Source organism: Diceros bicornis, chromosome 25 (genome assembly GCF_020826845.1).
Source record: "Diceros bicornis minor isolate mBicDic1 chromosome 25, mDicBic1.mat.cur, whole genome shotgun sequence".
Lineage (NCBI taxonomy): Eukaryota > Metazoa > Chordata > Mammalia > Perissodactyla > Rhinocerotidae > Diceros > Diceros bicornis.
In genome coordinates, this window is record NC_080764.1 from 30,574,233 (window position 1) to 30,586,194 (window position 11,962).

General features: G+C 42.0%; 1 protein-coding gene across 1 annotated transcript; it reads left to right on the top strand.

Moving 5' to 3' along the window:
* Positions 1-8,590: 8,590 nt before the first annotated feature.
* On the top strand, positions 8,591-9,949 carry CCER1 (coiled-coil glutamate rich protein 1). Its single transcript, XM_058568674.1, has one exon. The coding sequence runs from the start codon at positions 8,643-8,645 to the stop codon at positions 9,828-9,830; it is 1,188 nt and encodes a 395-aa protein (XP_058424657.1). The 5' UTR covers positions 8,591-8,642; the 3' UTR covers positions 9,831-9,949.
* Positions 9,950-11,962: the final 2,013 nt, after the last annotated feature.

The following is an 11,962-nucleotide window of genomic DNA, read 5'->3' on the forward strand; positions in this document are numbered from 1 at the left end:
TGCCATTATTTGTAGACGCTACAGCTAAATATAGAATTTCTGTAGTGTAACAATTAAAGAGAATTGTTCTAATGTGTCTCCACTTTAAATTCATAAGCATTTCCTTGTTTCAATTTAAAAGTATAAACATCAATATGTCATTAATAACAAAAAGTATGTTAATTTGCTTGAGACCAATGCAGGAAAACCAATCATCACTTAGTCATAATTTGTGTACCCCAAAGTTTAAAGACTTAAAATAGAATAACCATTAAGCCATCAAGTGCTATAATCTGATGATCTTTAAAAATTGATTGAAAGAGTTTTTGTTCTGACTTTTTAGATACATTATCTCATGACTACATTATCACGAATCAGACTAAAAGTAGAATTTAATTCTACCATTGTATCTCTATATCAGTTTTCTACGGCTGCCTAAAAAATATTGCCACAAAATTAGGAGTTTAAACAGCACCCATTTATTATCTCACAGTTTGTGTAGGTCAGAAGTCCTTCACGACTCAATTGGGTTCTCTGCTTCGGATTTCACAAGACCGACAGCAAATGTTGTTGTCTGGGCTCTTCCTGGAAGGCATGGGAAATTATCCACCTCTAAGCTCATTCAGTTTATTGGAAGACTTTGTTCCTTGCGGTTGTTGGACTAAAGTCCCCAATTCCTGTCTGTTAGCCAAAGGCCCATCTCATCTTCCAGAGGATGCCCACATTCATCACATGGCCCCTTCCATCTTCAAAGCCAGCAATGGTGTATTGAATCCTACTTGTACTTCTAATCCCATTGATTTTCTCTTCTGCTGCCATCCTGAGAAAACGCTGCTTTAAAAGTGCTTATTTGATAGGGTCATGCCCCCCTGGATAATCTCCATATTTTAAGGTCAACTGATTTGGGACTTTAATTACATCTGCAAAATTTTTAACAGCAGTACCAAGATGAATGTCTGAATAAGCAGAGAGCAGAGATCTTGGAGAGCAATCTTTAAAATTCTGCCTACCACTGTCTCCAAATCCTATCAGTATTAAGCAAATGGTGACACACCATAGACTATGACCTTCTTTCTCTACCCTTAAATCTTCCTAGAAGTACACAGAAAATATTGGCTGTAGCATTGATAATAATGAAACATTAGTGACATTAATGAAGCCATTTTACTATTATATTTCTAAAATGAAATGGTTATTCTCCATGTGGACAAAGAAACAGACTAACAGTGTCACTGACTTTTCTAGTTCTGTTATGCCAACGAGGCAGCCAAGTGGACAATTTGGTTTTGATTCATTTGTCATAGTTTAAGAAAAAGAACTACATCGATCTTTAGCAAAATTCAAAGTTTTAGCAAAATTCTCACTGCTAACACATTGCTAAGTTACTTTTAACCTACAGATGTATTTTTTTAGTCAAAACTATCTTCTAGCATTACTTTTACTTGCATTCATGGGAAATATGGGAGGAAGTAACACAGAAGAAAGAAAAACCATCTGCTAGATCTTATCATGTGAACATTTGAATGAGGTTAAATAATTAACAGCGACAGTAGACGAATTGGTAGCTCATAGAATGTGCACACAGTTATTATGACAACTTTGTAAGACGTTAATTTATTTAAAATATTAAGAGCTACAGAACACCATTGCTATAAAGTAGATGATAAAATACAAGAGACCATAAGAGAGCATACCTCAGCCAGTAGTGTAAGAAAATCATTTTTAGGCTAGAGTTTAACTTTGAAGCATACTAAATGCTGTTTTAAAGTTAGTCCATAAATATACATACATTGTTATAATAGCAACCAATTCTTGGACACAAACTATGTACCAGACATCTACGAAGGTCTTCCGCATGTATTAATTCACAACATTCTAGGAGTTGGGGATAGCAATGACTATTCCAAGTTATGGACCAGAGAGAGTTTAAATAACTTGCCCTGGGTTAAGGGCTGACTCTGAAGTCCTGTCCTATTTCTCTCCACTGTTCTGCCTCAAATACCACAAATATGCCTTTTCCCTGGTTTGTAACACGAGAAAATGGTGTACAGACCAGACAGACAAACTATTATGGACTGAATGTCTGCGTCCCCTCAAAATTCATATGTTGAAGCCATAACCCTCAATGTGACGGTATTTGGAGATAGGGACTTTGGGATTTTAATTAGAGTTAGATGAGGTTATGAGGGGGAGCCCTCATGATGGGATTAGTGGCCTTATAAGAAGAAAGAGATCTCACTCTGTGTGTGTTTGTGTGTGTGTGCACACACACATGCACTTGGTCGTCTACAAGCCAAGAAGAGAGCTCCCATCAGGAACCAAATCAGCTGAGATCTTAATCTTAAACTCCCCAGCCTCCAGAACTGTGAGAAACAAAATTCTATTGTTTAAGCCACTGGTCTACGGTATTATGTTATGGCAGCCCGAACAGACTAATATAGATGCCAAGCTTAGTATTATCTTTTTGTATGCCACAGTGACTTCCAAATGGCCAAGGAACTTTGAGTCAAATTTTAGGAAACATTTCTGGGGTCCAGAGTAGCCTTCCAGGTACCCAGCCTCTGGAAGATCGGCAGAAGGATGGCTTGAGATGCTTAGGGCCACGAGGCTAAAGGGAGACTCCCAGCAGGCAGGGCTGACTTACCCATTAGGCACAGTAGGCGCAGTGCCTGGGGCCCAGGAGAATTTTAGGGACCTATGCAAATGTTTTAATTTTTTATTATTCAATTTTTTATTTTCAATAAAAAGAAAACATGATTATAATAGTAATCATAAACATACAATAAAGAATCTAGCCTGGAATATATTACTCTTTATAGCAACAAGACATGAACTATAATTTTTATTGTTTTTATGGAGGAAAGGGCCCCATGAAAGTTATAATGCCCCGCCCACACGAACATTATTGATGATCTCAGATCCCCTCATAAATGGCATAGAATACCTCTCTGTCCTCCCAGCCTTCTCTCAGTACACCAATACTACAACACCATGAGGGGTGGGGAGTTGTAGCAAAAAAATGAAATGAAATAAAATACTGGGATGAAAAGAGCATTATTATGCAAACGTTGTGGGGCCAACTGACATTCTCACAGGTACTATGACCACCTACTCAAAGGTTACTTTGCAGATGTAATTCACAATGAACTCTAGAAGGACCAAGTGTTTACTATAACCCTGAAAATGTTGTGATAACATTTTAGTATTCCTTCTAATTGTATCCTGTTTAAATGGCCATTTCAAAGGCCTCATATTCGTAATTGAAAGCTTTAAATCTAAAACCCCGGATTAAACATAGTATTTTTTTAATAATCTAACTTTTTTTTTTCTCTATTCACTTGCTACACACATTTATTTTTCTCTAAACATTACAGGTTATTTTTCAAGGGAGAGAACACTGCATTCCATTGCCCTATAATATAGTTACTAATATAGCAAACATTTCCATGTTAAAATTCCTAACTAATCATTACAAAGTACACGTGTTTTTTTCAACACATGACTACAATATGTTGTGCTAATCCTCTGAAAATCCTGAGATGTTATAGGATTAATAATATTTTCAAAGGGTGATAGCAAATAATACCTACACAGAGTACTATTATGAGTATAAAATTCACATCCTTACTTCTCTTGAAATCTGTAGAAACATTGTCTTGGCAGTTTTCTCACTACAAAATTAACTTTGTCTTCATAATTTGCTTAAATTTTTCATAAATGGAAAAATACCACAGTGGTATTTCCTGATGCACAACGCGCCTCACTAATTTGCAAAGTAACTCCACAACTTCCCAAATTATCAAAAGAAAGCAGTGAGTAATTTTGCATCCCTTTATCTCACTTTTGAAAAGCCAGGAGAGGCTTCATACCTTGTATTTTGCCTCTGGGACCACTAGAGGGCTCCTACCTTCCTGGTTCTCAGTTACCGTACCTGAGTATCTTCAGGGTGGAAAAAGGCATCTTTGCGAGTGCATAAAATGTGTTCTCTTTATATTATTTTTTGTATCCCATAACAATGCATTGGTTATAAAGATGAATCTAAAAATATTTGTTGTATTTCATTTCTCTGACCAAATATATCAGGTATATGCAATGTCTCTCCAAAGATTTTTAAGTTTAATTAGCTGAGGTTTGCTTTTTAAAAGCCAATTGAAAAGGGCTAAAATATAATAAATACACCCAATTCCACTGCATCAGAATAAACGGTAATTAATATTGGCAACTTGGAATAGTTTAAATATGGTATTCGTGATAAAATATACAAACAAAGTTTGTTTTGTATAGGGACTCCTGCTGACTGAATTTTGAACGAGTTACTACTGCCATCAAGTGTTAGAATTCATTCTTTTCAAGTCACACAAATGCACAAAAGACAACACCAAGATTGCAGCACATTTTCAACTTCAGAGCATAATGTTCTGCATAACATAAAGCATAGCATAACCTATGCCATCATATGGCACTTAGAATTTCAAAATGCAACAATGCCATTAGACTCTCCCTAATAAGGTTGTAACTAGTTAATATGAAGAACATATTTACTAAATTTACTTGATATATGTGGCAAACAGGCTCTAAGGTGACCCCCAATGATTTCCTACCTCTTAGCATTCACCCCTCTGTGTAATCCTCTCTCCTTGAGTGCTGGTAGGACCTGGGCCTTGATTATAACCAATGAAATAAGACAAAGGTGATGGATGTCAAGTCCATAATTATGATACACATTCATGTGTGTGTGTATTCATCCTGCTAGGAAATACTAGGGAGATCACCTTGGCTAGCTTGATGGAGTGAGCAGCCATGTTGAGGAAGCCCATAGCAAGGATCTTTGGAACTGCTATTATCCCCTAGGACCTGTGGGTGGCCTCTAAACCTGAAGGCATCCTCCAGCCAACAGAGAGCTAAAAGGCAGGGCTCTCAGTTATACAGCCACGAGGAAACAAATTCTGCCAATAACATGAATAATCTTGGGAGCAAATTTTCCCAAATTGAGCTCCAGGATGAGAATCTAAACAGCCAGATGCCTTGATTACAGCCTGGTGAGTCCCTGAGCAGAGGATGTAACTAAGCTGTTCCTGGACCACTGACACTTGAAACTCTGAGATAAACGTATGTTGTTTTAAGTAACTAAGTTTCTGGGAATTTTTGTACAGCAATAGAAAACTAATATAATGTATAAAAACATGATGTGTTGTATTTTAACATTGAATGAGAACATTTCATTTGGCAGTATTTAAAGAATATGGCTCAACTAAAAAATGTCTTTAGGGGCTGGGCTCGTGGCATAGAGGTCAAGTTCAGCATGCTCCACTTCAGTGGCCCGGGTTCATGGGGTCAGATCCCAGGCTCAGACCTACACCACTCGTCAGCCATGCTGTGGCGGCAACTCACATATAAAGTAGAGGAAGATTAGCACAGAGGTTAGCTCAGGGCTAATCTTCCTCAAGCAAAAAATGAGGAAGATTGGCAACTGATGTTAGCTCAGGGCAAATCTTCTTCAGGAAAAAAAAGAAAATGTATTTAAAAAATTCCTTAATTGCATTCCTGTTGGTTGTGTTTAACATGTTCTGGTGATAATTTTCTCAGGTGATTTACCAGTACATGAACAATTTGTATTATAATGTCAATCTACTGAAAAAACTAAAAATCATAAATGTAATTTGCTGCTTCTCTTAAGAAGAGAAAGAGTGAGGCAAGGCAATACAGCACTAATGTTTTTTAATAGGGAGAATGAATATGAAAGATATATATCTCACCATGGAAAAAGTGTACAAAGCCAGTAGTAATTGTATAAAGTTCACATCAACTGATAACAAATTGGTGTTCTTGATTATCCATGAGTTAATCTTTTTCTAAAACAAAGAAGAAATTGATGGGAATTCCACTACGGAAACATGGTCAATTTCTATAGCTCTCAATTAAGACCTGATATTGTATATACTACATAGTTCCTTGGAAAAACAAATCTGGAATATCATCATTGCATTTGAGTTAAGCAGAGCAGGGGAAGAGGAACTGCCAAATGTGTGAGTCTACATCCAGAAAGGGACGCTAGAGGCTAAAAGCGTCAACATTCTGTACTTTGAGTCAAGCAGACTTGTCTTCAGCAAACCACAGAGCAAATGAAATTGAATGAAGCCCATGGAGTCTACAGGTCCCATGGCAATGGTTGGAGTCCTGATCCAAGAACTCTGCCATACTGTTCTCAGTTTTCAACCAGCAATGCATAAATAACCTTTGCAAGCTTCAGGCTTTCCCACATTTTGCTTCTCCATCATTTAACGGAGGCTTGTATAGACTCAGGTCCCCAGGAGGTAGTGTTCCATTTTGCACAACTGCACTCACCACAGGAAGGTAATAAGGGGATATACCCTGGGACAGTTTTCTCTAGGATCAAGCCTGGTAGTACTTCCTTAATGTTTCTAAAAAGTGGGACAAGAAATGGATACAAGGGTGAGATGCCTATTTTTGCATCAGGCACAGGGTTAATTATCTTTACGTAGACTATATCAACTTTTTTAAAAGTCTTAAAGCATTTAAATATGATAATGATGATAGATAACATTTACTGAGTGCTCACCGGGTATCTGCACGAAGTGCTTTAATACAGTACCTTACTTAACCCTTAATAGGATCCTATGGAACCGGTGCCCATACTCATGGCATGAGTAAGGAACCACAGGCTTACAGAGATTAATAATTGGTGAGTTGAAGTTGAAGCATATCTATTTTTTTAATAGACTTTATTTTTTAGAGCAGTTTTGGGTTCACAGCAAAATTGAGCAGAAGGCACAGAGATTTCTCACATCCTCCCCGCCCCTACTCATGCATTGCCTACCCCATTATAAACACCCCCCACCAGAGTGGCACATTTGTTACAACTGATGAACCTACACTGAGACATCATCACCCAAAATCCATAGTTTACATTAGGGTTCACTCTTTGTGTTTTTTTTTTTTTTTGAGGAAGATTGGCCCTGAGCTAACATCTGTTGCCAATCTTCCTCTTTTTGTTTTCTCCCCAAAGCCCCAGTACATAGTTGTATAAACCAGTTGTAGGTCCTTTTAGTTCTTCTATGTGGGGCACTGTCTCAGCATGGTTTGATGATGGGTGAGTAGGTCCTCGCCAGGATCCGAACTGGTGCACCCCAGGCCACCAAAGTGGAACCTGCAAACTTAAACTCCTACACCACCGGGCTGGCCCCTAGGGTTCACTCTTGATGTTGTACATTCTGTGGATTTGCATAAATGTATAATGACATGTATCCATCATATAATATTCAGAGTAGGTTCACATCTATTTAAATCAAAACCCATATTCCTAACCATAACAGTATTAAGGATCCCAATATATATGCTATCTAGTCAATAAAGGGACAAAAGGAAAGACATAACTGGCATATTTGCATTCTCAAGAACCCACGGTACACATCCTGGTAACGGTCCTTCAATCAACAGGCATTTGCACAGTATCTTACCATCAGCAGAGTGCTGTCTCATACTGATTTCATTTACTCATCACAAGACCCCTATTTAAGGTGGGTGGGCAGTATAGTACAGCAATGCCATTACGAAGTTGGGATCTGGGGTTCAACATGCCTAGGGTTAAATACTAGCCCTACAACCTTGGATAAATTAACCTCTCAGGTACCTAATCTGTGAGAGGAGGCAATAATGCCTACCTCACTGTGTAGGTGTTAGGATTATGTGCCATGAGCCCACCTGCACGCAGTAGGCACACGCAATAAACGTTTGCGGTCTTGTTTTATGTATGATGAACCACGGCTCCCTAGAGTTAGAAGACTAGGCATGGGCCACAAGGTAAGAAGTGGGGCCCAATTTTCTGACTCTAGGAGCTTCCTCTTTACCCTCTTCTGCCCCCTAAAGATGTAAAGTTATCTCCACTCGACCGTGACCCCCCGACGTTCAGCTTAAGGGCCATCTTCTATATCCCCATGCCTCCAGGTGGTACAAAGCGTTCAAATAAAGTCTCTCAAGAGCTCCCTGAGTTGGCAGGCACACACCCAGCCTCAGCCTCCCTTCGCCTGGCTCAAAAACTGCGTCACAAGCCCCCTGCGAACGTTCACAGGGCACCTTGTTCCGGCCGGATCCCCACCTCCCGCCACAGGGAGAACGACTTCAACCCCAATTGGCTGTCGCCCCGGGCAACCAAGGACGCGGTGGGCACGCGGCGGATCTGGCCGGTATTTAAAGGCTGCCGCTGGTCGCGCCCCCCCAGTCTGGCCAGGACGGCGACGGTGAAGCACCTGGGTTGAGAGGGAGCCGCAGAGTAACGCGCCACCTCGGCCTCCCCGTCCCCAGCCCCGCCCTCGCCGAGGCGGGTGTGAGTGGGACCCGGGAGCAGGTCTCATTGCGCGTCGCCCACCAACGCCTTCCTCCCCCACCATCCTTACCCAGCCCCAGTCCCACCCAACCCACCTGGGCGGGTGAGACAACCCGAGTGCGAAGGACAAGAGATTCCGACAGAAGAGCGAGTGAGCGAGCCGGCGGAGAAGAGGGCCCCTCCCGGAGAGAAAGGCGTGAGCCCGGCGGCAGGCACGTGGCCCCGTGCACAGACAGCCTTTGCAGCCCGTCGGCGCCGGCCAAACCTGACGGCAGCTTCTAGGACGCTTCCGTTTAGATCTCTTGGAGCTCCCCGAAGGATGACCCAGACCCTCAACCAAAGGGAGGACTCTCTTAACCTGGGCGCTGGGGGGGCATCCTCGACCCCGTTACGCACCTGGTCCTCCTGCCACCGGAGGCGCAGAGGCGCTCCGATTTACAAGCGACGCCACCGCTATGGCCCCAAGGCCGAATATGAGCCCCAGAGGAAACAGCCGAAGCAAAAGCACGGCCCTGGCCCTTGGTTTCAACCACCCCGACGGCCTTATTGGGCCGTGTACTCTAACTGGGGGCGCTGGGGAGGGCCCTGGCGCCCACCCCCGGCGGGATTCCGGAAGCCCCCCTGCTGGCTGCAAGTGATCCGGGTGTACGGCCTGCAGCCGCTCTGCTTTTGCTGCTGCTCCTGCTGGCGCGGGCCCTGGAACCCCGGCTGGGCGAGGCCCCCCGGCAGGAATAAGCGCTGGGGCCGCAGGGGCCGCGGCCTGCGCCGCCACCCGCGCCGGCCCTCCCCGAAGAGCCCGCCTGCGGAGGTGAACACGCTGCTGCGGCCCGTCAGCCTGTCCGCGTGGCCGGCACCCGGGATGCGGGCGCCGCCCAACACCACCCAGTTCATCATGAACCAGATCTACGAGGACATGCGGCAGCAAGAGAAGCTGGAGCGCGAGCAGGAGGCGCTGCGGGCGCAGAAGGCCCGGGAGGGCGGCCTGGCCTCCCCGGCGGCCTCCTCTGGAAACCACGCGCCCCCCAACGGCGGCGAGGAAGACATGGAGCTGCGGGAAACTTCGTATAGCTATGCGTACAATCCTTTACTGGTGTTCACTCCTGACCCCAACGAGGAGAACCAGTCCCCCACGCTACAGCCGGTGGAGGAAGGAGAGGAGAAGAAGGATGAGGAGGAGGAGTGTGACGAGGAGGAGTGTGATGAGGAGCAGGAAGAGGATGAGGAGGCTGAGGATGAAGAGGAGGTCGAAGAGGCTGACTCTGTGGAGGAAGAGGAGGAGAAGGAAGAGGAAGAAGAGGAGGAGACAGAAGAGGAAGAGGAGGGCCTGGAGGAGGATGAGCAGAGAGAGGAAGAGAATCACCTGCCTCTGAAAATGCCTTTATCAATCCTAGTGGGGACTGAAGAAGAGAGAGAGAACTTTATAAACTGTACTTATTTAAGCCCAGAACAGATAATTCCTGAAGTGCCACAGGAAGCTCTCTTCATGGTACAGGACATTAACTATTAGACATCAGGAAAGGGATTGAGGAACGGGATGGAACTGATTGAGGCTAAAATGGCTTAGCAACTTACTAAAAACGAATTAAAAAGCCAGTTCCATTAATAAACATGTCTATGTAAACCCTTTCTTTGGCCATTATAAAAATGTTTAAAAATTGATGTGTTTGTGTATGACTATGGGTGGGGGAGGGGGAGCTTTCAATTATAACTTAATAGGAAATGATTAAAGGCCAAATATTTTATTACTACAGTTTGAATAAAGAGGGGTGTTTTCCCCTCTTGGACACTTCAGATTTTTTTCTTTTTAATTTGGCAATGCTGAAAAATGTTTCTTTTTGCAGCAAATGTATTCAACTTGTCTACTTAATGGAATCCACAGATATTTTGGCTGTTACATGCCTAAGCACATGGCATGGCTATTGTCTATCAGTGCTCTTAACGTGATAACGGAAACCATTTTAAAAGGTCTATATATATATTTTTTTTACCTATTTTTCTATGTAGATTTTCCACCTTCAGAGTTCGTTTTTGAGGGTTGTATTTTGGTAACCCCATTTGCAGTCTCTTCTGGCATTGCTCATTTATATTCCTTGTTCCACAGTGCTATGGATCTTCCTCAGAAGAACATGAAGTTGCTTCTGTGGAAATGGTTATCTGCCATGGCCTCGACAATCCATAAATCCATGCATGGAGAGGATTCCCCATGCTCAGACGTCAACTTGCACACCTAGTTAAAATCCAAGGTAACTGCAAACAGTTGAACATAGCTTACATTTTGAAGCCTCATTCTTGGATATACTCCCTGTCATGTTTACAGGAACCATAAAAATAGTTTTTGCAGATGGATTTCTTAAAAAGATTATTGGCCTTTTGGGATTGGAATATCTTATTTTATTTCTTTCCCAGTTTGTCTTCTTTATAAAGGAGAGTAAAACAAAGATGTGTAAGTGCAAGCCTGTGTGAGCTAGTTTCTAACGGCTAAACAGTTACCTATGGAGAATACATCGTTTGAAATGATAGCTTTTATTCAAACATTTTTAAGAAGTAATAATACATTTTCTGCTGGGCACTTAATTCTCATAACTTAATAAAAGATTCCATCCATAGCACATTTCCAGAATATCCTTAGATGAAGAAGTTGAAGCTGCTTTCTAAAAAATTACATCTTTTGACAAACTATACTTCTAAGTATAGTTTGAACCACAATTTAGTATTTATTTGGTGAAGAGAAGACTGTATGGTGATATCTGACCTGGATACTGATTTTTACTCATATATCCCAGTGTATTGTGGCTTTTGGGGTGATAAGCTTAAGCCGTTAAAAAATAAAAAATATGCGGCTGGCCCCATGGCCTAGTGGTTAAGTTTGGCGGGCTCTGCTTCAGTGGCCCGGGTTAGGTTCCTGGGCACAGACCTACACCACTTGGCGGTGGCCATGCTGTGGTGGCGACCCACATATGAAATAGACGAAGATTGGCACAGATGTTAGCTCAGGGCAAATCTTCCTCAGCAAAAAATAAATAATAATAATAATAATAAAGTGCTAAGAGAAAGTACCCCACTTTTCACTTATTATGATTTAAATATCAGACGTCTATTCAGCTAACTTCAGTGGCCAACAGGATGAACAGAAGAGACACTAACACAAACATTGTAAGAATTTTAAAATGACACTAAACACTCCACATTACACCAATGAACAACCATTTAGTTGTACTCTAAGAAATCACTATTCTCTGCAAGATGCAATTTCTGAGTGACCTATAAAAATAGTTTAAAATTGGCCACCCATATGTGTTTCTAATGTTTATATGTAGGGGGAAGCCAGGCATCCTGTTTCTGATACTGGTCAATAAATCCTTACAAGTCATAGCCCAGAAATACTCAACCTGAGATACTCACATAATGACTAAGTCTTAAGTACGTTCCCTTTAAAGAAACCCTTTCATTGAGGATGGAATTTCTCACAATCGCATCTGGACAATTCTCAATTTATCCTTTCAAAAGATTCTACTTTTACATTAAAAAATTCAACACATTAATTGTCTCCACATGCACAGGGCATTGTCTGCTAGTCACTATGAGGCATGTAAACATGAGCAGTACCTCAGGAGTTCATTCTAGTTCATGAATCATTAT